Source organism: Staurois parvus, unplaced genomic scaffold (genome assembly GCF_062004578.1).
Source record: "Staurois parvus isolate SC_StPar_1 unplaced genomic scaffold, SC_StPar_1.0 ptg002940l, whole genome shotgun sequence".
Classification (NCBI taxonomy): Eukaryota; Metazoa; Chordata; class Amphibia; order Anura; family Ranidae; genus Staurois; species Staurois parvus.
In genome coordinates this window covers 101492-129126 of record NW_028320736.1, presented here as the reverse complement: position 1 = coordinate 129126, position 27635 = coordinate 101492, and the positions used below count along the sequence as shown (strand labels likewise).

General features: G+C 47.4%; 1 protein-coding gene across 1 annotated transcript in view; it reads left to right on the top strand.

The window, feature by feature from the left end:
* Window positions 1–27635, top strand: part of RAD18 (RAD18 E3 ubiquitin protein ligase) — a gene marked incomplete at its 3' end in the record, with an annotated part of 168761 nt that overhangs the window by 103957 nt on the left and 37169 nt on the right. Inside the window, exons 4-5 of the mRNA XM_089666961.1 lie at window positions 2729–2799; window positions 9962–10022. Coding sequence (XP_089523087.1) covers window positions 2729–2799; window positions 9962–10022 — 132 coding nt within the window. The remainder of the gene's footprint in view (window positions 1–2728; window positions 2800–9961; window positions 10023–27635) is intronic.

Sequence of the window (27635 nt, the reverse complement as noted above, 5' to 3'; positions counted from 1 at the left end):
TGTGATGTGGTAATAAACGGCTTCATATGATCACAAGAGAGTTTTTTCACATTATCAGTCCTATTTTCAATACCAGTGCTAAAATGTCACGATTGCTGCCAGGGTATGCAAATCTATGAGCACAAGTATACCTTTTTGTTATTCTGAAGAAATAGCGGATTGTCTGTGTCCTGTGCTGAGTGAATCTGGGAGTGACTTTATAATTATTAATCAGCTGCTGCACTTGCAGGGCTCTATTGAGGAAAGTGGCAGGGTCAGCATCCTTTTTAGATGTGATTTCCCTTTTGGGAGTATCTCACCAAAAATTAAATTTTTGTTGCTCGGGATGCTCAAAATCTGACTTGGTGCAGAAAATCAGCCAATCACACAAGTGTGAAATTACATTCTGGATGGGTGGGTGGGTGGGGGTGTACAGAACACGGGTTTCCATATTGCATTGAATTTTACAAAAAATAACAGCAGACTGAAAAGGAAAGTTTATTTTAAATATTCCATTACAATGACTTGTGTTGCAATTGTGTAGATTATTTTTATTCTGCTACTTTTTTCTCACGAAAATGATGTTACCCTTTAATATTGTTACACACCCAATGTAAAAACACCTATTTCCATGTTTACAAAGAAAAAAACACCCGAGGAGAAAAGCTAAAACTCATATTTGCTTTATACCCGGCTCATGCCCAAAAGAGGGTGACGTCCTAGGCCTTCCTGCAAGATCCTGGGGACAAAAGGGATCCCAGATCTCATCAGAAGATTCTCCTACACAATGCAGGAGCAATTGATCGCCAGATTTGGGATCTTTAATGTCTCCAAAATGGACCCTGACGTCACCCATATATCTAAGTGCTATAAGCAGAAGCTGGGTATAAGGTAAGTGTGTGTGTATATATGTGTGTGTGTGTATATCTATCTATCTATATCTATATATATACACACAGTGAAGGAAATGCATATTTGCTCCCCTGCTGATTTTGAATGTTCGCCCCTCACACAGAAATGATCGGTCTAACAATGGAATGTTCGGTGTAACGCTGAGAGACAGAATACAACAACAAATTCAGCAGAAATGCGTCTAACAAATGATGACTGATCTGCATGTTCATCAGGGAAATAAGAATTTGATCCCCTTCACAAAACATGACTTCGTACTTGGTGGCAAATCCCTTGTTGGCAATCACAGAGGTCAGACGTTTCCTGGAGTTGGCCCCCAGGTTCGCACACATCTCAGGAGGGATTTTGGCCCACTCCTCTTGGCAGATCCTCTCCAAGTCATTAAGGTTTGGTGGCTGACGTTTGGCAACTCAAACTTTCAGCTCCCTCCACAGATTTTCAATCGGATGAGGGTCTGGAGACTGGCTAGGCCACTCCAGGACCTTAATGTGCTTCTTCTTGAGCCGCTCCTTTGTTCCCTTGGCCGTGTGTTTTGGGTCATTGTCATGCTGGAACACCCATCCACCACCCATTTTCAATGCCTGGCTGAGGGAAGAAGGTTCTCACCCAAGATTTGATGTTCAGTGGCAAACTTCAGACGGGCCTGGACATGTACTTTCTTGAGCAGAGGGACCTTGCGGCACTGCAGGATTTCAGTCCTTGTCGGCGTAGTGTGTTACCAATTGTTTTCTTGGTGACTGTGGTCCCAGCTGCCTGGAGATCATTGACAAGATCCTCACGTGTAGTTCTGGGATGATTCCTCACTGTTCTCATGATTATTGACACTCCACGAGGTGAGATCTTGCATGGTGCACCAGACCTAGGGAGACTGACACTTGTTTTGTGTTTCTTCCATTTGTGAATGATTGCACCAACTGTTGTCACCTTCTCACCAAGCTGCTTGGCCATAGTTTGGTAGCCCAGTCCAGCCTTGTGTAGGTCTCCAATCCTGTCCCTGACATCCTTGGACAGCTCTTTGGTCTTTGCCATGGTGGAGAGTTTGGAATCTGATGGTTTGATTGCTCCTGTGGACAGGTGTCTTTTATACAGGTAACACAATGAGATTAGCAGCACTCCCTTTAAGAGACTGCTTCTAATCTCAGCTTGTTACCTGTATGAGAGACACCTGGGAGCCAGAAATCCTGCTGAATGATAGGGGATCAAATCCTTCTTTCCCTCATGAACATGCAGATCAGTCATCATTTGTTAGACGCATTTCTGCTGAATTTGTTGTTTTCTGTCTCTCAGTGTTACAATACACCGAACATTCGATTTTTAGACCGATCGCTTCTTTGTGAGGGGCGCACATTCAAAATCAGCAGGGGATATATATATATATATTTATTTTCTAAATTGGAAAAGCTGCATCTTCACATGGGGGTTCTGGGCCACTGATTCAGGGCAGTTCTGTCTTCTCTATGGAGTGCAAGTTTTAATTGGTTGAGTTTGGATTTCAAAAGCTCTTCATAATACAAAGTGCTGCTCTTACTGTATATAATGAGTCACTCTACCATCTGCACCTTTTGCAGGATGAAGAATGTATTAAACCTCTCTCAGTACATATCTGTATAGTTCCAGCTCTTACTCTTTTGTAGTCCTATAAGTGCAGATATTTCCTGAGAGCTGAGAAAAGAGGAGCATCAGACGGAACCGTTCTTCTATCTCACTACTTGACCTAAAAACAATCCTACATAATGAATTCCGATACACGTTTGACTCGAAGACGTTCGCTGTTCTCCAGTCTAGTTCTTCCAGCCCGTGCTGCTCTTTTCCTAACACGTTCGGTTTGTTTTCATAGCTGCTGAAATCGTTACAGAGATTGAGAACAGCGAGAAGGTTCGTTCAAGTCTGGAGGCCAAACAGCAAAGTGTGAGTACAGGAGGTGATTTCCACTAACATAACGGACATGTTGTACAGAGAACACTGAGCCATTCATATCAGTCTCTGCAGGAGAGGAGCTTAAACTCTAATGTGCCTCCGCAGTCACACACTATTAATATTATAAAATATAGAGTGCTGACATATACTGCAGTGCTGTACAGAACACTGAGCCAGTCACACCAGTCTCTGTACCAGAGGAGCTTACACTCTAATGTCCCCTCCCTCACAGTCACACACTAATATTTATTATACATTTATATAACTCTGACATATACCGCAGTGCTGTACAGAGAACACTGAGCCAGTCACATCAGTCTCTGTACAGAGGAGCCTACACTCTAATGTCCCCTCCCCCACAGTCACATCAGTCTCTGTACAGAGGAGCCTACACTCTAATGTCCCCTCCCCCACAGTCACATCAGTCTCTGTCCCAGAGGAGCTTACACTCTAATGCCCCCTCCCCCCCCCACAGTCGCACACTATTATTATTCTACATGAATATACAGTAGCTCTGACATATACTGCAGTGCTGTACAGAACTCTGAGCCGGTCACACCAGTCTCTGTACCAGAGGAGCTTACACTCTAATGTCCCCTCCCCCACGGTCACACACTATTATTTATTATACACTTATATAGCTCTGACATATACCGCAGTGCTGTACAGGGATCACTGAGCCAGTCACATCAGTCTCTGTACCAGAGGAGCTTACACTCTAATGTCCCCTCCCCCACAGTCACATCAGTCTCTGTACCAGAGGAGCTTACACTCTGTCCCCCCCCACAGTCGCACACTATTATTATTATACATTTATATAGCTCTGACATATACCGCAGTGCTGCACAGAGATCACTGAGCCAGTCCCATCAGTCTCTGCACAGAGGAGCTTACACTATAATGTCCCCTCCCCCACAGTCACATCAGTCTCTGTACAGAGGAGCTTACATTTCATAGCAGCACACATTCTGTAGCAGTGATCTATTCTGCAGTATTTTAAAAATACGATTGTCGCTATATTACTGAAGGACTCCCCTTATCCTATCATCTTTTCAAAAACCCATTCAGATTTAAAATGAATTCAAAAATCCATAGAAATGTACCTCTGGTTGTGATTGGGTATTTGGCGTGGGGACAGGAAATAGTTAAAGCGGAGTTCCAACTAAAAAAAAAAATAAAAACTGCTGACTTTTAAAATACAGAAACTTACCTGTCCTTCGGCCCGGCAATGTCCTCACCATGGCCCATCCATTGTAGAGAACGTTCTCCTGTCCCTTGTAGCTGCTGCTGGGTGACACAGGGGATCATGTGACCGGAGTTGAAAAATAGGTAATGTTGTCTTGTTCTGGGAGGGTGTCTATAGACTTCCTCCCGGGACGCGTCTCACTCATGCCCCCTGCGGCGCGATCTGTGATCACTGTGTCCTTTGGACACAGATGATCACAAATCTTGGTAAAGGGCCAATCACAGCAGCCAGTTACCATGTGATCCGCTGTGTCCAATCACAGCTGATCACAAGTAAAGAGATTGGTGGTTATTTGCTTTTCCTTTCCTCAGCGCTGTGGGAGGAAAGGAAAGCCGATAACTGGCAATCCTGACAGTGCTTTGTTTACACTGGTTATCAGTACAACCCCAGTAGTGCCCATCAGTGCAGCTTATAAATGCAGGCTATCAGTGCCCATCAATGCTGCCCCATCAGTGCAGCCTCACTAGTGGCCATCAGTGCAGCCTCACTAGTGGCCATCAGTGCAGCCTCACTAGTGGCCATCAGTGCAGCCTCACTAGTGGCCATCAGTGCAGCCTCACTAGTGGTTATCAGTGCAGCCTCACTAGTGGTTATCAGTGCAGCCTCACTAGTGGCCATCAGTTCAGCCTCACTAGTGGCCATCAGTTCAGCCTCACTAGTGGTTATCAGTGCAGCCTCACTAGTGGTTATCAGTGCAGCCTCACTAGTGGCCATCAGTTCAGCCTCACTAGTGGCCATCAGTTCAGCCTCACTAGTGGTTATCAGTGCAGCCTCACTAGTGGTTATCAGTGCAGCCTCACTAGTGGCCATCAGTTCAGCCTCACTAGTGGCCATCAGTTCAGCCTCACTAGTGGTTATCAGTGCAGCCTCACTAGTGGTTATCAGTGCAGCCTCACTAGTGGTTATCAGTGCAGCCTCACTAGTGGCCATCAGTTCAGCCTCACTAGTGGCCATCAGTTCAGCCTCACTAGTGGTTATCAGTGCAGCCTCACTAGTGGTTATCAGTGCAGCCTCACTAGTGGCCATCAGTGCAGCCTCACTAGTGGGGGAGCTTGGAGTGCACCCTGTCCACGGACCGGAAGTGACGTGAGCAGGGAGTGGTGACGCGTTTCGGAGGGTCTTGAAGAAGGAGCTCTGCTCATGCTTCGAAACGTGTCACCCCTCCACGCTCACGTTACTTACAGTCCGTGGACAGCGTGCGTTCCACCATGTGCTCCAGTGGTCTGAACAGAGCGGCGCCCATCTTTAACACCTCTCCTCAAGCTCCCCTTGCAGCTTCTGGCTGGCATAGCGACTCCATCACTCAGAGGACAGAGCCGTGCTACTGACTGTTTATATTAGAGCCTGTTTGTACTACTACATTGTAAGTGTTTTTAACCGCTTTTTATTAACCTTTTTTCGCGCCGGCCGCACTCAAATGTGCGGCCTCCTGGCATCTGTGCCTTGACGCTGAGTGGCCACACATTTGCGTTCAATTAAGAAAAACATATGTGCTGAGAGCGTGCACTCCCAGCACATGTCTGGTACTCACGGAAAGGTTTTAGATCGGGATCTTTTCTGATCATATGACGACGGTCACATGACCTTAAAACCCCGCCCCGCCTCCCGGCTTCTGAAACCCTTAAAGGGCCGGGAGGCGCCGGCGCCAAAGGGTTAAAGTTGACCTGGAATACTGCACTTAGAAGCGCCTTCCTGTTTGACTTTCTTCTGCACAGAGTTTGTCTCCACTCTTTAGAAGTGCTGCTCAGTACCGCTTTCCCTACACACCATCCACCATCAGCTGCCATACTTCCACCGCATCCTCCACCGACGCGCCCCACTACACGCCATGCATCATCAGCTGCCATACTTCCACCGCATCCTCCACCGACGCGCCCCACTACACGCCATGCATCATCAGCTGCCATACTTCCACTGCATCCTCCACCGACGCGCCCCACTACACGCCATGCATCATCAGCTGCCATACTTCCACCGCATCCTCCACCGACGCGCCCCACTACACGCCATGCATCAGCTGCCATACTTCCACCGCATCCTCCACCGACGCGCCCCACTACACGCCATGCATCATCAGCTGCCATACTTCCACCGCATCCTCCACCGACGCGCCCCACTACACGCCATGCATCATCAGCTGCCATACTTCCACCGCATCCTCCACCGACGCGCCCCACTACACGCCATGCATCATCAGCTGCCATACTTCCACCGCATCGTCCACCGACGCGCCCCACTACACGCCATGCATCATCAGCTGCCATACTTCCACCGCATCGTCCACCGACGTGCCCTACTACACACCTTATTTATTATAGACTTACCTGTTGGTAGAAAAAAAAGAGTTTACTACCATCTTAATACAGCAGTGATACTAAGCCACAGAGCTAACCACCACTTTGCCGCCCTGTAAATTCCAATATTTATTTCTCTTCATATTTTCTTTAGAATTGCCTGTCAGAGAAGTCAATTTCCATCTCTCAGCAGCACCAGGGAAACAAATAAAGCTTTTAAAATAAACACTTAGGAAGAAGGAGTTACGTTACATGACAGTTGTAACAGCAAGAATCACATTGTATGTTGTGCTGTTAATAATCCGCAGCGCTCTCTCTCTGTACTGTCATTATAAAGTGATCGTCCTTGCTCTCTGTCGCTCTTCAGTGCTGTAGTTCTTGTTAGCATCATAAATCCACTTAAAATGCATTTATTTCTGCACCTGCCCACCTGGCTATCACCCATGAACCCCCGCAGAGAGCATGTGTGCGCAGGACCGTCGCCTGCATGCCATCCCCCGTACCAATGACATGACCTTTACACAGCGTGCCAATTAACATGTGTTTGAGGCTTTTTTTGTGACAGGTGACACCAGTTATACTGACAGTTGTTTTTTCAACATGTCATGAATGCATTGACATTTAATGAGGAACACCGAACCTCCCGATGCTTCGCTCATTTGCCGTGAGCAGTGTTAACTAGAGATCGCATTAATGGATTCATTTTAATTATCTATGGAAACACTTTGAACATTACCCTTTTCATCAGCTGATTGGTGGGAGCTATTATGGGCTACCTATTAGGACAAAGTGGGGTTGATTTACTAAAATTGGAGCGTGCAAAATCTGGTGCAGCTGCGCATGGTAGCCAATCTGCTTCTAATTTCAGCTTGTTCAATTAAGCTTTGACAAGAAAACTGAACGCTGATTGGTTTCTATGCAAGGCTGCACCAGATTTTGCATTCTCCAGTGATAGTAAATCAACCCCAATGTGTCCAGTCCAGGGGTGGAAGTCTAATCACTAAACCCATTGTAATAAAAATATGGCAGACTAGTAACTGTATGTGATTAAAGGGAGTGCTGCTAATCTCATTGTGTTACCTGTATAAAAGACACCTGTCCACAGGAGCAATCAAACCATCAGATTCCAAACTCTCCACCATGACAAAGACCAAAGAGCTGTCCAAGGATGTCAGGGACAAGATGGTAGACCTACACAAGTCTGGACTGGGCTACCAAACTATGGCCAAGCAGCTTGGTGAGAAGGTGACAACAGTCGGTGCAATCATTCACAAATGGAAGAAACACAAAACAAGTGTCAGTCTCCCTAGGTCTGGTGCACCATGCAAGATCTCACCTCGTGGAGTGTCAATGATCATGAGAACAGTGAGGAATCATCCCAGAACTACACGTGAGGATCTTGTCAATGATCTCCAGGCAGCTGGGACCACAGTCACCAAGAAAACAACTGGTAACACACTACGCCGACAAGGACTGAAATCCTGCAGTGCCCGCAAGGTCCCTCTGCTCAAGAAAGCACATGTCCAGGCCCGTCTGAAGTCTGTCACTGAACATCTGAATGATGCAGAGGAGGACTGGTGGGAAGTGTTGTGGTCAGATGAGACCAGAATCCAGCTCTTTGGCATCAACTCAACTCACCGTATTTGGAGGAGGAGGAATGCTGCCTATGACCCCAAGAACACCATACCAACTATCAAACATGGTGGTGGAAACATTCTGCTTTGGGGGGTTTTCATCTAAGGGGACAGAACAACTGCACCGCATCAAAGGGACAATGGGTGAGGCAATGTACCCTCAAATCTTGGGCGAGAACCTTCTTCCCTCAGCCAGGGCATTGAAAATGGGTCGTGGATGGGTGTTCCAGCATGACAATGACCCAAAACACACGGCCAAGGCAACAAAGGAGCGGCTCAAGAAGAAGCACATTAAGGTCCTGGAGTGGCCTAGCCAGTCTCCAGACCTTCATCCGATTGAAAATCTGTGGAGGGAGCTGAAAGTTCAAGTTGCCAAACGTCAGCCACCAAACCTTAATGACTTGGAGATGATCTGCCAAGAGGAGTGGGCCAAAATCCCTCCTGAGATGTGTGCAAACCTGGGGGCCAACTCCAGGAAACGTCTGAGATTGCCAACAAGGGATTTGCCACCAAGTACTAAGTCATGTGTTGTGAAGGAGATCAAATCCTTCTTTCCCTCATGAACATGCAGATCAGTCATCATTTGTTAGACGCATTTCTGCTGAATTTGTTGTTGTATTCTGTCTCTCAGTGTTACAATACACCGAACATTCGATTCTTAGACCGATCATTTCTGTGTGAGGGGCGAACATTCAACATCAGCAGGGGAGCAAATACGCATTTCCTTCACTGTGTGTGTGAGGGTCTACAACCACTTTAAAGTGATCACAAGTGCAGGTGCAATGTTCTGAGGTCACGCAGGTTCTCTGTCTGTCGGGGTAACTGCTTAAAATGGAACTAAACTCCCTGCAACAATTTTTTTTTTTTTTTTTAATTTTTTCTCTCCTCCCTTTCCTTTATACACCCCTCCTCCATTCATCGAAGCCATGCTAAAGCTTCCATTAAACCCTTGGCGCAGGCGATTCCTGGCCCCTTAAGGGTTTCAGGAGGCGGGGCGGGGTTTTAGGGTCATGTGACCGCCGTGATTCGCCGTCACGGCGGTCACATGATCGGGAAAGGTCCCGATCGAAAGAGAAGATCGGGACCTTTCCGTGAGTACTGGACATGTGTTCTGGGAGCGTGCAGGGCGTGTGCTCTCAGCACATATGTTTTTCTTAGTTGCACACAAATTTGCGGTCGCTCAGCGTCTAGGCCCAGACACCGGGAGGCCGCACATTTGCGCGTGGCCGGCGCAAAGAGGTTAATGAATTGTGCTCTGTGAATGGAGGACAAGCAGATGAATGAAAGGTCCTTCTCCTCCATTCATAGAGCACTTTTCATTGATGGAAGCTGATTTAAAAAAAAAAACAAACCTAGAGCTTTAATTTGTCAAATTAAAGTCCTTTAAAAACTACATGTCCATCTGAGACACTACCCTGTCCACAGGGTGACAACACTGCAAAAAGAACAATGTTGTCACTCTGTTACAGGAAGTGGGAAAAAATTGTTCTGTTGACAGGATTAACTTTAGGAGGCGCTACCACATGTGCTTCCTTGAATTCTGTGACCCGTAGTCACTATGCCCTGTGAGTAAGGTACTGCTGTGTCACACATTTCCTAGAGCCTGCATTCTGAACTACAGAGGAGCTGAGGGGAGGAGTTTCAGGAGGTGGGGTCAGTAGAGGAATCACTGCTTGCAGGCAGCAAGGTACCATGGGATATGTAGTCCTTAGAAATGGAGGAGAAACTGCAAAGCATGCTGGGAATCCAGGAAGTTGTGGAAAGAGATGGCCAGAAGACAGGCACAACATAAAAGGAGATTTTTCGAATTAGCATTTATCGGTTTGTCAAAAAGAACTATTGTTTGTATTGTTATCGCAATGCTGAAGGTATAAAATGAGAATGTTTGCTGGGACCAGAGAGCTCCTTTAGCCAACTGATGTGACATGTTTCCCCTGAGCACTCATTCACACGTTTCCTTTTTTGTTTCTCACAAACAGGCTATGACTTTCAAAAAGGAGCAAAGTGAGGAGGAGATAGATGAGATTCACCAGCAATACCGTGAGTGACACCACATTGGTTTTAGAACTGTTTTTTTTTACTTTTTACCCCTGAGCAGTATTAAAGCTGCAAAGTATTAAAACGCCAGGGAAAGTAAACGTCCTCCCTTGTAGTGAGGCTTCCCTGCCCTGCATGGGTTAATTGCTTATTTAGGTCGAGGCACTGGTCTTCAAACTGCAGTCCGGGGGCCAAATGTGGCCCTTTGCTGGCCATTTTCCTGCCCTTGGGGCACTATTCCTCCCGTTGATACGAAGCAACATTCCTTAGACTGAGACCAACAGTGGGGCATATTACCTGCCACTGACACCAATAATGGGACACTAGTCTTTCCACTGACACCAATAATGAGACACTCTTCCTCTCTATTCCTCTTGCTGACACCAATGATGGGGCACTATTCCTCGCACTGACGCCAATAATGCAGAACTATTCCTTCCACTGACACCAATAATGGGGCACTATTCCTCCCACTGACACCAATGATGGGGCACTATTCCTCCCCTTGATACGAAGCAATATTCCTCAGACTGACACCAACAGTGGGGCATATTTCCTGCCACTGACACCAATAATGGGACACTCTTCCGCCTATTGACACCAGTGATGTGGCACTATTCCTCCCACTAACACCAATAATGCAGAACTTTTCCTTCCACTGACGCCAATTATGAGGCAATATTCCTTCCACTGACACAAATAAGGGGGCGTTATTCCTCCCACTTACACCGACAATGTGACACTATTTCTCCTACTGACACCAATGATGAGGCAGTTTTCCTTTTTCTGACACCAATGGTGGGTCACTGTTCTTCCCACTGACACCAATGATTGGATATCACTCCTCTCACTGACACAAATGCTGGGGCACTATTCTTCCCACTGACACCAATGCTGGGGCACTATTCTTCCCACTGATACCCAATGATGGGCATAAATCCCACCACTGACACCAATGATGGGACATTATTCCCACCACTGACACCAATGATGGGACATTATTCCCACCACTGACACCAATGATGGGACATTATTCCCACCACTGACACCAATGATGAGGCACTATTCCCACCACTGACACCAATGATGAGGCACTATTCCTCCCACTGATGAAGCATTGTTTGCTTCCAATGACACTGGGGCATTTTCTACTCACCCTGGTCACAGTCTGGGCCCCCGAAAGATTGAAGCACATTAAACTTGCCCTTTGTTTACAAAGTTTGGAGGTCCCCTGGTCCTGGGCAACAAAAACAGCACATTTACTTACCTGACACTCAAATCCTGCAGGCTCCCCCTGTCCTGCACGACCAGCTCCAACTGCCTCATTTCCTGTTGCTGTGGCAGTCACAGGTCTTCTGACATCATCAAGTCCAATGCAGAGCCCATAAACCTGCACTGGATGTGAGGACACCGAGAAGCAGTCCACCAATAAAGCGTAGGGAAGTGTCGGGAAGACAGAGGATCGGATAACTCACCAATAAAGCATTGGGAAGTGTCGGGAAGACAGAGGATCGGATAAGTCAAGAATAAAGCGTAGGGAAGTGTCGGGAAGACAGAGGATCGGATAAGTCCCCAATAAAGTGTACGGAAGTGTCGGGAAGGCAGAGGATCGGATAAGTCACCAATAAAGCGTAGAGAAGTGTCGGGAAGATAGAGGATCGGATAAGTCCCCAATAAAGCATATGGAAGTGTCGGGAAGACAGAGGATCAGATAAGTCAAGAATAAAGCGTAGGGAAGTGTCAGGAAGACAGAGGATCGGATAAGTCCCCAATAAAGCGTTGGGAAGTGTCGGGAAGGCAGAGGATCGGATAAGTCCCCAATAAAGCGTATGAAAGTATCCGGAAGACAGGATGCCATAAGTCACCAATAAAGCGTAGGGAAGTGTCGGGAAGACAGAGGATCGGATAAGTCCCCAATAAAGCGTATGGAAGTGTCGGGAAGACAGAGGATCGGATAAGTCCCCAATAAAGCGTAGGGAAGTGTCGGGAAGACAGAGGATCGGATAAGTCACCAATAAAGCGTTGGGAAGTGTCGGGAAGGCAGAGGATCGGATAAGTCCCCAATAAAGCGTAGGGAAGTGTCAGGAAGACAGAGGATCGGATAAGTCCCCAATAAAGCGTTGGGAAGTGTCGGGAAGGCAGAGGATCGGATAAGTCCCCAATAAAGCGTATGAAAGTATCCGGAAGACAGGATGCCATAAGTCACCAATAAAGCGTAGGGAAGTGTCGGGAAGACAGAGGATCGGATAAGTCCCCAATAAAGCGTATGGAAGTGTCGGGAAGACAGAGGATCGGATAAGTCCCCAATAAAGCGTAGGGAAGTGTCGGGAAGACAGAGGATCGGATAAGTCACCAATAAAGCGTAGAGAAGTGTCCGGAATACAGAGGATCGGATAAGTCACCAATAAAGCGTAGGGAAGTGTCGGGAAGACAGAGGATCGGATAAGTCCCCAATAAAGCATATGGAAGTGTCGGGAAGACAGAGGATCAGATAAGTCAAGAATAAAGCGTAGGGAAGTGTCGGGAAGACAGAGGATCGGATAAGTCCCCAATAAAGTGTAGGGAAGTGTCGGGAAGGCAGAGGATCGGATAAGTCCCCAATAAAGCGTAGGGAAGTGTCGGGAAGACAGAGGATCGGATAAGTCATCAATAAAGCGTAGGGAAGTGTTGGGAAGACAGAGGATAAGATAAGTCAAGAATAAAGCGTAGGGAAGTGTCGGGAAGACAGAGGATTGGATAAGTCCCCAATAAAGCGTAGGGAAGTGTCAGGAAGACAGAGGATAGGACAAGTCCCCAATAAAGCGTAGGGAAGTGTCGGGAAGACAGAGGATCGGATAAGTCTCCAAAAATGCGTAGGGAAGTGTCGGGAATACAGAGGATCGGATAAGTCACCAATAAAGCGTAGAGAAGTGTCGGGAAGACAGAGGATCGGATAAGTCCCCAATAAAGCGTAGGGAAGTGTCGGGAAGGCAGAGGATCGGATAAGTCTCCAATAAAGCGTAGGGAAGAGTCGGGAAGACAGAGGATCGGATAAGTCACCAATAAAGCGTAGAGAAGTGTCGGGAAGGCAGAGGATCGGATAAGTCCCCAATAAAGTGTAGGGAAGTGTCGGGAAGGCAGAGGATCGGATAAGTCAAGAATAAAGCGTAGGGATGTGTCGGGAAGACAGAAGATTGGATAAGTCCCCAATAAAGCGTAGGGAAGTGTCAGGAAGACAGAGGATCGGATAAGTCACCAATAAAGCGTATGGAAGTGTCGGGAAGACAGAGGATCGGATAAGTCCCCAATAAAGCGTAGGGAAGTGTTGGGAAGACAGAGGATCGGATAAGTCCCCAATAAAGCGTTGGGAAGTGTCGGGATAACAGGATCGGATAAGTCACCAATAAAGCGTAGGGAAGTGTTAGGAAGACAGAGGATCGGATAAGTCCCCAATAAAGCATAGGGAAGTGTCGGGAAGACAGAGGATCGGATAAGTCCCCAATAAAGCGTAGGGAAGTGTTGGGAAGACAGAGGATCGGATAAGTCCCCAATAAAGCGTTGGGAAGTGTCGGGATAACAGGATCGGATAAGTCACCAATAAAGCGTAGGGAAGTGTCGGGAAGACAGAGGATCGGATAAGTCCCCAATAAAGCATAGGGAAGTGTCGGGAAGGCAGAGGATCGGATAAGTCACCAATAAAGCGTAGGGAAGTGTCAGGAATACAGAGGATCGGATAAGTCCCCAATAAAGCGTAGGGAAGTCTCGGGAAGACAGAGGATCGGATAAGTCCCCAATAAAGTGTAGGGAAGTGTCGGGAAGACAGAGGATCGGATAAGTCATCAATAAAGCGTAGGGAAGTGTTAGGAAGACAGAGGATCGGATAAGTCACCAATAAAGTGTAGAGAAGTGTCGGGAAGACAGAGGATCGGATAAGTCAAGAATAAAGCGTAGGGAAGTGTCGGGAAGACAGAGGATCCGATACGTCACCAATAAAGCGTAGAGAAGTGTCGGGAAGGCAGAGGATCAGATAAGTCCCCAATAAAGCGTAGAGAAGTGTCGGGAAGGCAGAGGATCGGATAAGTCACCAATAAAGCGTAGGGAAGTGTCGGGAAGACAGAGGATCCGATAAGTCACCAATAAAGCGTTGGGAAGTGTCGGGAAGGCAGAGGATCAGATAAGTCCCCAATAAAGCGTAGAGAAGTGTCGGGAAGGCAGAGGATCGGATAAGTCACCAGTAAAGCGTAGAGAAGTGTTGGGAAGGCAGAGGATCAGATAAGTCACCAATAAAGCGTAGGGAAGTGTCGGGAAGACAGGATCGGATAAGTCACCAATAAAGCGTATGGAAGTGTCGGGAAGACAGAGGATCGGATAAGTTGCCAATAAAGCATTGGGAAGTGTCGGGAAGACAGAGGATTGGATAAGTCACCAATAAAGCGTAGAGAAGTGTCGGGAAGGCAGAGGATCGGATAAGTCACCAATAAAGCGTAGAGAAGTGTCGGGAAGACAAAGGATCGGATAAGTCGCCAATAAAGCGTTTGGGAAGTGTCGGGAATGCAGAGGATCGGATAAGTCACCAATAAAGCGTTTGGGAAGTGTCGGGAAGGCAGAGGATCGGATAAGTCCCCAATAAAGCGTAGGGAAGTGTCGGGAAGGCAGAGGATTGGATAAGTCCCCAATAAAGCGTATGAAAGTATCGGGAAGACAGGATCCCATAAGTCATCAATAAAGCGTAGGGAAGTGTCGGGAAGACAGAGGATCGGTTAAGTCCCCAATAAAGCATATGGAAGTGTCGGGAAGACAGAGAATCGGATAAGTCCCCAATAAAGCGTAGGGAAGTGTCGGGAAGACAGAGGATCGGATAAGTCACCAATAAAGCGTAGGGAAGTGTCGGGAATACAGAGGATCGGATAAGTCCCCAATAAAGCGTAGGGAAGTGTCGGGAATATAGAGGATTGGATAAGTCCCCAATAAAGTGTAGGGAAGTGTCGGGAAGACAGAAGATCGGATAAGTCCCCAATAAAGCGTAGAGAAGTGTCGGGAAGACAGAGGATAAGATAAGTCAAGAATAATGCGTAGGGAAGTGTCGGGAAGACAGAGGATTGGATAAGTCCCCAATAAAGCGTAGGGAAGTGTCGGGAAGACAGAGGATTGGATAAGTCCCCAATAAAGCGTAAGGAAGTGTCAGGAAGACAGAGGATAGGATAAGTCCCCAATAAAACCTAGGAAGTGTCCGGAAGACAGAGGATAGGACAAGTCCCCAATAAAGCGTAGGGAAGTGTCGGGAAGACAGAGGATCGGATAAGTCTCCAAAAATGCGTAGGGAAGTGTCGGGAATACAGAGGATCGGATAAGTCTCCAATAAAGCGTAGGGAAGTGTCGGGAAGACAGAGGATCGGATAAGTCACCAATAAAGCGTAGAGAAGTGTCGGGAAGACAGAGGATCGGATAAGTCCCCAATAAAGCGTAGGGAAGTGTCGGGAAGGCAGAGGATCGGATAAGTCTCCAATAAAGCGTAGGGAAGTGTCGGGAAGACAGAGGATCGGATAAGTCACCAATAAAGCGTAGAGAAGTGTCGGGAAGGCAGAGGATCGGATAAGTCCCCAATAAAGTGTAGGGAAGTGTCGGGAAGGCAGAGGATCGGATAAGTCAAGAATAAAGCGTAGGGATGTGTCGGGAAGACAGAAGATTGGATAAGTCCCCAATAAAGCGTAGGGAAGTGTCAGGAAGACAGAGGATCGGATAAGTCACCAATAAAGCGTATGGAAGTGTCGGGAAGACAGAGGATCGGATAAGTCCCCAATAAAGCGTAGGGAAGTGTTGGGAAGACAGAGGATCGGATAAGTCCCCAATAAAGCGTTGGAAAGTGTCGGGATAACAGGATCGGATAAGTCACCAATAAAGCGTAGGGAAGTGTTAGGAAGACAGAGGATAGGATAAGTCCCCAATAAAACCTCGGGAAGTGTCCGGAAGACAGAGGATCGGATAAGTCCCCAATAAAGCGTAGGGAAGTGTCGGGAAGACAGAGGATCGGATAAGTCCCCAATAAAGCATAGGGAAGTGTCGGGAAGGCAGAGGATCGGATAAGTCACCAATAAAGCGTAGGGAAGTGTCGGGAATACAGAGGATCGGATAAGTCCCCAATAAAGCGTAGGGAAGTCTCGGGAAGACAGAGGATCGGATAAGTCCCCAATAAAGCGTAGGGAAGTGTCGGGAAGACAGAGGATCGGATAAGTCCCCAATAAAGTGTAGGGAAGTGTCGGGAAGACAGAGGATCGGATAAGTCATCAATAAAGCGTAGGGAAGTGTTAGGAAGACAGAGGATCGGATAAGTCAAGAATAAAGCGTAGGGAAGTGTCGGGAAGACAGAGGATCCGATACGTCACCAATAAAGCGTAGAGAAGTGTTGGGAAAGCAGAGGATCAGATAAGTCCCCAATAAAGCGTAGAGAAGTGTCGGGAAGGCAGAGGATCCGATAAGTCACCAATAAAGCGTTGGGAAGTGTCGGGAAGGCAGAGGATCAGATAAGTCCCCAATAAAGCATAGAGAAGTGTCGGGAAGGCAGAGGATCGGATAAGTCACCAGTAAAGCGTAGAGAAGTGTTGGGAAGGCAGAGGATCAGATAAGTCACCAATAAAGCGTAGGGAAGTGTCGGGAAGACAGGATCGGATAAGTCACCAATAAAGCGTATGGAAGTGTCGGGAAGACAAAGGATCGGATAAGTTGCCAATAAAGCATTGGGAAGTGTCGGGAAGACAGAGGATTGGATAAGTCACCAATAAAGCGTAGGGAAGTGTCAGGAAGACAAAGGATTGGATAAGTCACCAATAAAGCGTAGAGAAGTGTTGGGAAGGCAGAGGATCGGATAAGTCACCAATAAAGCGTAGAGAAGTGTCGGGAAGACAAAGGATCGGATAAGTCGCCAATAAAGCGTTTGGGAAGTGTCGGGAAGGCAGAAGATCGGATAAGTCACCAATAAAGCGTTTGGGAAGTGTCGGGAAGGCAGAGGATCGGATAAGTTCCCAATAAAGCGTTGGGAAGTGTCGGGAAGGCAGAGGATTGGATAAGTCCCCAATAAAGCGTATGAAAGTATCGGGTAGACAGGATCCCATAAGTCACCAATAAAGCGTAGGGAAGTGTCGGGAAGACAGAGGATCGGATAAGTCACCAATAAAGCGTTTGGGAAGTGTCGGGAAGGCAGAGGATCGGATAAGTCCCCAATAAGGCGTAGGGAAGTGTCGGGAAGGCAGAGGATTGGATAAGTCCCCAATAAAGCGTATGAAAGTATCGGGAAGACAGGATCCCATAAGTCATCAATAAAGCGTAGGGAAGTGTCGGGAAGACAGAGGATCGGTTAAGTCCCCAATAAAGCATATGGAAGTGTCGGGAAGACAGAGAATCGGATAAGTCCCCAATAAAGCGTAGGGAAGTGTCGGGAAGACAGAGGATCGGATAAGTCACCAATAAAGCGTAGGGAAGTGTCGGGAATACAGAGGATCGGATAAGTCCCCAATAAAGCGTAGAGAAGTGTCGGGAATATAGAGGATTGGATAAGTCCCCAATAAAGCGTAGGGAAGTGTCGGGAAGACAGAAGATCGGATAAGTCCCCAATAAAGCGTAGAGAAGTGTCGGGAAGACAGAGGATCGGATAAGTCATCAATAAAGCGTAGGGAAGTGTTGGGAAGACAGAGGATAAGATAAGTCAAGAATAAAGCGTAGGGAAGTGTCGGGAAGACAGAGGATTGGATAAGTCCCCAATAAAGCGTAGGGAAGTGTCGGGAAGACAGAGGATAGGATAAGTCCCCAATAAAACCTAGGAAGTGTCCGGAAGACAGAGGATAGGACAAGTCCCCAATAAAGCGTAGGGAAGTGTCGGGAAGACAGAGGATTGGATAAGTCCTCAATAAAGCGTAGGGAAGCGTCGGGAAGACAGAGGATCGGATAAGTCCCCAATAAAGCGTAATTAAGTGTCTGGAAGACAGAGGATCGGATAAGTCCCCAATAAAGCGTATGGAAGTGTCGGGAAGACAGAGGATCCGATAAGTCACCAATAAAGCGTATGGAAGTGTCGGGAATACAGAGGATCGGATAAGTCCTCAATAAAGCGTAGGGAAGTGTCAGGAAGACAGAGGATCGGATAAGTCACCAATAAAGCGTAGGGAAGTGTCGGGAAGACAGAGGATCGGATAAGTCACCAATAAAGCGTAGGGAAGTGTCAGGAAGACAGAGGATCGGATAAGTCACCAATAAAGCGTTGGGAAGTGTCGGGAAGACAGAGGATCGGATAAGTCCCCAATAAAGCGTAGGGAAGTGTCGGGAAGACAGAGGATCGGATTAGTCACCAATGAAGCGTAGGGAAGTGTCGGGAAGACAGAGGATCGGATTAGTCACCAATAAAGCATAGGGAAGTGTCGGGAAGACAGAGGATCGGATTAGTCACCAATAAAGCGTAGGGAAGTGTCGGGAAGACAGAGGATCGGATAAGTCTCCAATAAAGCGTAGGGAAGTGTCGGGAAGACAGAGGATCGGATAAGTCCCCAATAAAGCGTATGGAAGTGTCGGGAAGACAGAGGATCGGATAAGTCCCCAATAAAGCGTAGGGAAGTGTCGGGAAGACAGAGGATGGGATAAGTCACCAATAAAGCATATGGAAGTGTCGGGAAGACAGAGAATCGGATAAGTCCCCAATAAAGCGTAGAGAAGTGTCGGGAATACAGAGGATCGGATAAGTCCTCAATAAAGCGTAGGGAAGCGTCGGGAAGACAGAGGATCGGATAAGTCCCCAATAAAGCGTAATTAAGTGTCGGGAAGACAGAGGATCGGATAAGTCCCCAATAAAGCGTATGGAAGTGTCGGGAAGACAGAGGATCCGATAAGTCACCAATAAAGCGTATGGAAGTGTCGGGAATACAGAGGATCGGATAAGTCCTCAATAAAGCGTAGGGAAGTGTCAGGAAGACAGAGGATCGGATAAGTCCCCAATGAAGCGTAGAGAAGTGTCGGGAAGACAGAGGATCGGATAAGTCTCCAATAAAGCGTAGGGAAGTGTCGGGAAGACAGAGGATCGGATTAGTCACCAATAAAGCGTAGGGAAGTGTCGGGAAGACAGAGGATCCGATAAGTCACCAATAAAGCGTAGGGAAGTGTCGGGAAGACAGAGGATCGGATAAGTCCCCAATAAAGCGTAAGGGAGTGTCGGGAAGACAGAGGATCGGATAAGTCTCCAATAAAGCGTAGAGAAGTGTCGGGAAGACAGAGGATCGGATAAGTCCCCAATAAAGCGTAGGGAAGTGTCGGGAAGACAGAGGATCGGATAAGTCCCCAATAAAGCGTAGGGAAGTGTCGGGAAGACAGAGGATCGGATAAGTCCCCAATAAAGCATAGGGAAGTGTCGGGAAGACAGAGGATTGGATAAGTCCTCTGGATCATTTACCCCTTGCAATGCAGGACAGTCCTACTTTTTTTTTATTACTTTTACTTTCCCGTTAGTTGAGCTTTGATGGGACCCTGCATGAGGTCTGTTTGGAAAAAGACTGAAATTGTTAGCTGCTAAATTGCTGATTATAAAAAAAAATGCAGCAGAAATAGAGAATCAAAGAGAAAAATCATCAGACTGCATTCTGGGCATTCATTCCTGGGGACATACGGCGCTACATATAAGTACCGCTTGGTGCTCCGTTCAGCTGTGTCATCGAATCTGACAGGCTGCTGGCAGCGGGGCTGGAGGGTGGGCCTGTTCCTCCCACCCGCACCTAAACACCAGAGCTTCATCCTTCAAAGGGGCTAAATGTCCATTGTGCATGAGGCCTCAGCTGGTAGAATGGATGCCGAGCGCTCAGGGGCGAGTGTGTCTGTACCAGGGAATCCATGTCACTTACCTTCTATCTCAGGAAGTGACAAGTGGTCACAAAACACGTCAACGGCATGAACAAGTATATCTTCACATCTTCATCGGTCAGGGCATTTCTTCTCTTGTGTTCCGCTATATTATTATTATTATACAGGATTTATGGCGCCAACAGTTTGCTCAGCACTTTACATTATGGTGGGAGACAATACAGCAACAATACAGTTCAATACAAGAGGGATAGGAGGGCCTGATCCTGGGAGCTTACAATCTAGGCTATATACACAGAAATGGTTCTAAAGGTAAAAGGGTATTTTTATCTTAATGCATTTTCTGCGTAAAGATAAAAAACTTTCTACATGCAGCTCTCCCCAATACTTACCTGAGCCCGACCTTGACCCAGCGCTGTGCATGAGAGCAGAGGCTCTTCCTCTCTCCCCTCATTGGCTCACACACAGCAGCGGGAGCCATTGGCATTGCTGTCAGTCACAGCCAGTGAAGACGGGGTGGGGGCGAGCTGCGCTCTGTGTGTCTTATGAGTTTAGGAGGCACTCAGTGGGGGTGGGGGAATCGGAGCACCAGCGGGCGACCCTAGAAGATGAGGATCGGGGATGCTCTGTGCAAAACCATTACACAGAGCAGGTAAGTATGACATGTTTTTTAAGAAATAAAACCAGAGCCTTTTGAATCATTTTAAGGGCCGGTTCACACTATAGAAACGCAGTCCAGATGCGTTTCTGTATGCATGTTTTTGATGCGTTATTTGCGTGTTCCGGTGCGTTTTTGACCCGTTCCAGTGCGTTTTTTATGCATTCCAGTTAATTTTCCTCGTCTGTTTTTCTTTGATTTAAATAGGGACATGTGCATTCCATTGCATTCCCGGTGGTTTTTTGATGTCTTTTTCTTCCATTTAAATGGGATCATGTGCATTCCAGTGTGTTCCCGGTGCTTTTTTGATACGTCTTTTTTTTCTTTTTAAATAGGGACATGTGCATTCCAGTGCGTTCCCGGTGTTTTTTTGATGCATTTTACTGTGTTCCAATACAGTTCTCTGCAGGAAAAATGCAGCCTGTTCTACTTTTTGTTTTTCTGCAACTGGAAATGCAAGCACTGGTGTGAACTATGACATTGACAATCATACAACCTACTTTCTGTGTGTTTTGGATGCAGAAAAAAAGCAACTGAAACGCCCAGAGTGTGAACTGGCCCTTAAAGCAGAGCTCCACCCAAAATGGGAAGTTCCGCTTTAATGCTTAGTCCCCTGCTCCCCATTAAGAATTGGCACCTTTAGGGAGGGGGGGGGGGGGGAGAGCAGGTTTGACAGGTACCCGCTCCCACTTCCGCTGCGATTGCTTGGCGATCGTAAGTGGAAGTTGTTCTTGATTTCCCCCACCCCCTCCCTCCCCGTAGTCTTCTGGGACACGTGACAGGTCACAGAAGACTACAGGACCATTCACAAAGCCCAACGCTACTCGCGCATGCGCAGTGGGCACCCAGCTGTGAAACCGCAAACTATCACAGCCGAATGCCAACACTGAAGATGCCGGCGCTGGGCGAGAAGATGGCTGGTGAAACCAGCGGTTTTGAGGACACCGCTGGACTGAGGGACAGGTAAGTGTTTGTATTTTAAAAGTCTGCAGCTACAATTTTTTTGTAGCTGCTGACTTTTATTTATTTTTTTTCAGCTGGAACTCCGCTTTAAGTGGTATAAACCCAACGGCAAACATTATATCGTAGCTTACCTATCATTAGATGTGGTGGCTGCATTAGTTTTATTTTTCTTTCTTTCTTTTTACTTGGTGATTCTGTTAGGAAGTCTGTTGTTTTTCAACAGAACAAGTGTTCCCACAGATACAGCAGTTAGAAGGCTGGGACAAACCATTTACCACTGACACGGGTGCTTAAAATTATCAGCTTTTATTTATTTATGTAAAACCTTTATCCCAGAAGGAATAAACTGTTTGCTGTAACGGCTCATTTACAGTGAGCTTGGAGTTTGGCTTCAATTTGTTAGTGTATATAAATCTGCTAGTACGTCTTTCACTCCATCCCCTTCCCCCAGACTGACAATGCTGCTGTGCTCCTTCATCCAGAGTTGGAGCGCTCTAATACAGGTGTGTTACTAGATCACCAGGTGAAAAAAGAGGGAATAAAATCTAAAACTAATGCAGCCACCACATCTGATATTGGTAAGCTGCAATAATATTACATTTTTGGTTTTGGGTTTAACACCACTTTAAAAATCCTTTCATGGGTGCAAAATTAGAACGCTTTTCTTTTTTTTTTCCCCACCTGCAGATTGGTCAGTGTAAGATGGCGGCTCGTGCCAATTCAGAGCGCTCATTTTTTTGGCTCCCTATCTGTCACCCGCAGCGTCTCTCTAAATGTGAGAAAACCTATGAAAACACGTTTATCTCTCACCAAATATTTGATTATTTTTTTTGGCTGCCTTTTCTCCTGATAATTGAGGGGTCTGAAGTCTGAAACAGAATGATAATCATGGATTTCAGCTGCAACATTTTCATCCGCTAAATAAACGTGTTAATTACCGGCTTGTAATGTCAGGCTTTGGTTTCTATCTGTCGTCGGTGAGATCTGCTGTCTGGCTGACGCAGTAATGACACACCATCCCGTACTTCGCTTTGATTCGCGCCTCCTCGCGCTTCACAGGTTGACAGTTTCCCAGGGATAGTGAATTTGACGGGAGGAAAACAAGACCGTTGTTAATCCTGCGTGTTCTTTATCTGTGTTCGGAAAATAGAATATAGCTAAAGGCCAATGGAAACCGGATCGCGTTTGTGTGTTCAGTCTCTGAGACGTGACAGCGTTGTCACCCGGTTAGAGTTACAGTTCCCTATCGCTGCTATAGGGGCCATGATCCTTACTCTGTATAATGTTCAGCCTTTCATTATCCAATTATATCCTTTCCCTTCCCATGTATAGCCCTGTCCTTGTTTAAATCCTCCCGGCCTCCCCTTCAGTTAGTGTTCATTTCCTCGAGGAAAATATTTTCGGCAGCTGCATGTTTTCATTGACGAAATCTAAACTAACATTAGAATTAAATCAATTGGGAAGAACTATGACGAGAATCAATTGCAGTTTTCAGTTAGTCGGCTAAAATCAAATAGGTTTAGTTAAATTGTAATTCAGTAATTAAAGTGTTACTAAATCCAGAACCCCGCATTCACTATATCCGCTCTCCCCGGACCCCGCATTCACTATATCCGCTCTCCCCGGACCCCGCATTCACTATATCCGCTCTCCCTGGACCCTGCATTCACTATATCCGCTCTCCCCGGACCCCGCATTCACTATATCCGCTCTCCCTGGACCCTGCATTCACTATATCCGCTCTCCCCGGACCCCGCATTCACTATATCCGCTCTCTCCGGACCCCGCATTCACTATATCCGCTCTCCCCGGACCCCGCATTCACTATATCCGCTCTCCCCGGACCCCGCATTCACTATATCCGCTCTCCCCGGACCCCGCATTCACTATATCTGGTCTCCCTGGACCCCGCATTCACTATATCTGGTCTCCCCGGACCCCGCATTCACTATATCCGCTCTCCCCGGACCCCGCATTCACTATATCCGCTCTCCCCGGACCCCGCATTCACTATATCCGCTCTCCCCGGACCCCGCATTCACTATATCCGCTCTCCCCGGACCCCGCATTCACTATATCTGGTCTCCCCGGACCCCGCATTCACTATATCCGCTCTCCCCGGACCCCGCATTCACTATATCCGCTCTCCCCGGACCCCACATTCACTATATCCGCTCTCCGCGGACCCCGCATTCACTATATCCGCTCTCCCCGGACCCCGCATTCACTATATCCGCTCTCCCCGGACCCCGCATTCACTATATCCGCTCTCCCCGGACCCCGCATTCACTATATCCGCTCTCCCCGGACCCCGCATTCACTATATCCGCTCTCCCCGGACCCCGCATTCACTATATCCGCTCTCCCCGGACCCCGCATTCACTATATCCGCTCTCCCCGGACCCCGCATTCACTATATCCGCTCTCCCCGGACCCCGCATTCACTATATCCGCTCTCCCCGGACCCCGCATTCACTATATCCGCTCTCCCCGGACCCTGCATTCACTATATCCGCTCTCCCCGGACCCTGCATTCACTATATCCGCTCTCCCCGGACCCTGCATTCACTATATCCGCTCTCCCCGGACCCTGCATTCACTATATCCGCTCTCCCCGGACCCTGCATTCACTATATCCGCTCTCCCCGGACCCCGCATTCACTATATCTGGTCTCCCCGGACCCCGCATTCACTATATCCGGTCTCCCCGGACCCCGCAACAGTGTGTATAGTGAGGGGGCAGTGTGTACGGTGAGGGGGCAGTGTGTACGGTGAGGGGGCAGTGTGTACGGTGAGGGGGCAGTGTGTACGGTGAGGGGGCAGTGTGTACGGTGAGGGGGCAGTGTGTACGGTGAGGGGGCAGTGTGTACGGTGAGGGGGCAGTGTGTACGGTGATGGAGCAGTGTGTATGGTGATGGAGCAGTGAGTATAGTGAGGGAGCAGTGTTTACAGTGAGGGAGCAGTGTTTGTAGTGAGGTAGCAGTGTAATGTATACACTCAGGCTCCCTCACTGGCTGCCCCTATGTCACTGCCGGTTTTTAAATGTAATTACCAACTTTTTCTTCCCTTCACTATAGTTCCAACAATGAGCTGTTATTCCCAGCGCCAGTAAGGGGCGGGGTCACCCAATGACATTACTCAGTGACCCCGCCCTTAGTTTCCTTTCGCAGGGGAGAGAATGACAGCTCATTCTTGGAGCTATAGCGAAGGGAAAAAAAAGTCGGCAGTGACTTTTAAAAACCAGCAGTGACATTTAGCAGAATCCCACTATATACACTGCTCCTCTCCTGCCATTATACGCCCCCCATATGCAGTACACACAGCCCCCTATCGGCACCTGTATCAGCTTAGATTTTCCCATCGGCTGCTGAAATTCCGGTGCGTCGCTTTCCTTTTATTTTGTTTTATTTGGTATATCGGGCTCATGCGTGAACCATTCTGGGAATAAGTTCCATACTTTGACTTGAAGTGGCCCTGCTCTCATATAGCAGCCGCAGTACTCAGACGGACCGACGTCACCACCAAGATTTAATAACGACGTACTGAGTGTTTGGTAACCACGGTAACTTTCTCGTATTGTTTTCCCGTCTCAAATCAAAACGATTCATCCGTGTATTGACAGAGATTATTAATGGCTGTCCGATATAATCATAGAGGAATCGTGTCTTTTTTGTTTTTCCCTTGCTTAATTGGTGGTGTACATTAACTGTCTCTATTCCAGCCTACGAAAAAATTTAATTAAGTGAAAGTCCAGCTGAAGATTTTTTTTTTTTTTTTTCGGTATGATGCAGTCAGGCTGCTTAAAAAGAGCAATAAAATTGGGTAACGTTTATTAAATGCAATCGAAGTGGCAACCCATATTTTTTGGCAGCTTGAATGGTGCTCATCAGGCCAGAGGGAGGCAGTTCAGTTGTAGTGCCCATGCCTTGGTCTGTAGTGAGACTTGGAAGGTCTTCTTGCAGCTGTTAATTCTGCTGGATCGATCTTCTGGTGCTGTCCTGATGTTGGAAGCTGCGCTCAAACTGGTTCTACCTTGAAGGAAAAAGGGGTGCAAACTGTGTCCGATGGGAGAACAAGCAATGTGTTTCCGGGTTCAATCTCTTTCTCAGGCAACACCTTTTGAGGGTCAACCTCTTTCTCAAGTCTCAAGAAAGGGTTTAACATTCGAAACACATTGCCTGTTCCCCGGGCACCCATTGGACACAGCTTTTACCCTTTTTTACCTCAAGGAGGAACTAGTTTGACCACTGCTGCTGACTATTTCTTCCCCTGAAGGAAAAAGGAAGAAGAAAGCTGTGTCCAATGGGTGCCCAGGGAACAGGCAATATGTTTCCAGGGTTAACTCTTTTTTAGGCAACACTTTTCGAGTGTTTACCTCGTCTCGGGTGTTTACCTCTTCTCAAGTCTCGGGTGTTTACCTCTTCTCAAGTCTCGGGTCTTTACCTCTTCTCAAGTCTCGGGTGTTTACCTCTTCTCACATCTCGGGTGTTTACCTCTTCTCACGTCTCGGGTGTTTACCTCTTCTCACGTCTCGGGTGTTTACCTCTTCTCAAGTCTTGGGTGTTTACCTCTTCTCAAGTCTCGGGTGTTTACCTCTTCTCAAGTCTCGGGTGCTTACCTCTTTTCACGTCTCGGGTGTTTACCTCTTCTCAAGTCTGGGGTGTTTACCTCTTCTCAAGTCTGGGGTGTTTACCTCTTCTCAAGTCTCGGGTGTTTACCTCTTCTCAAGTCTCGGGTGTTTACCTCTTCTCACGTCTCGGGTGTTTACCTCTTCTCACGTCTCGGGTCTTTACCTCTTCTCACGTCTCGGGTCTTTACCTCTTCTCACGTCTCGGGTGTTTACCTCTTCTCAAGTCTCGGGTGTTTACCTCTTCTCACGTCTCGGGTGTTTACCTCTTCTCACGTCTCGGGTGTTTACCTCTTCTCACGTCTCGGGTGTTTACCTCTTCTCACGTCTCGGGTGTTTACCTCTTCTCACGTCTCGGGTGTTTACCTCTTCTCACGTCTCGGGTGTTTACCTCTTCTCACGTCTCGGGTGTTTACCTCTTCTCAAGTCTCGGGTGTTTACCTCTTCTCAAGTCTCGGGTGTTTACCTCTTCTCAAGTCTCGGGTGTTTACCTCTTCTCAAGTCTCGGGTGTTTTCCTCTTCTCACGTCTCGGGTGTTTACCTCTTCTCACGTCTCGGGTGTTTACCTCTTCTCACGTCTCGGGTGTTTACCTCTTCTCACGTCTCGGGTGTTTACCTCTTCTCAAGTCTCGGGTGTTTACCTCTTCTCACGTCTCGGGTCTTTACCTCTTCTCACGTCTCGGGTCTTTACCTCTTCTCACGTCTCGGGTCTTTACCTCTTCTCACGTCTCGGGTGTTTAACCATCAAAATGCATTGCCTTCTCCTGGACCCCGATTGGACACAGCTTGCACCCTTTTTTTTTTTTTAATTAACCTCAAGGAGGAACTACTTTGACCACTGCAGCCAACTAGTTCTTCCCTGAAGGAAAAAGGTGTCCAATGGGTGTTCAGGGAACAGGCAACATTTTTCCAGGGTTTAACCTCTTCCTCAGGCAACACTTTTCAAAGGTTAACCTTTTTCTCAAGTCTCAAGAAAGAGTTTAACCATAAAAACGCATTGTCTGTTCCCTGGGCACCCATTGGACACAGCTTGCGCCCTTTTTTTTTTCCTCCAGGAGGAACTAGTTTGACCACTGCTACTAACTAGTTCTTCCTGAAAGGAAAAGTGAAGGTGAAACCTGTGTCCAATGGTTGTCCAGGGAACAAGCAATATAATTCGAAGGTTAGCCTCTTTCTCAGGCAACACGTTTTGAGGGTTAACCTCTTTCTTAAGTCCTGAGAGTTTAACCATCAAAATGCATTGCCTGCTGCTGGGCACCCATTGGACAGAGCTTGCACCCTTTTTCCCTCAAGGAGGAACTAGTTTGACCACTGCAGCCAACTAGTTCTTCCCTGAAGAATGAAGGGAGGAGCAAGCTGTATCCAATAGGTGTCCAGGAAACACGCAACACAGTTCTAGGGTTAGCTTATTTCTTAATATTTGAGAAGGCAGTTAACCCTTGAAACATGACAAAAAGGTTAACCCTCGAAATATGTTGCCTGTTCCCTGGACACCCATTGGACACAACTTGCACCTTCTTTTTCCTTTAGGTTGACTGCTACTCCGCTCCTAAGA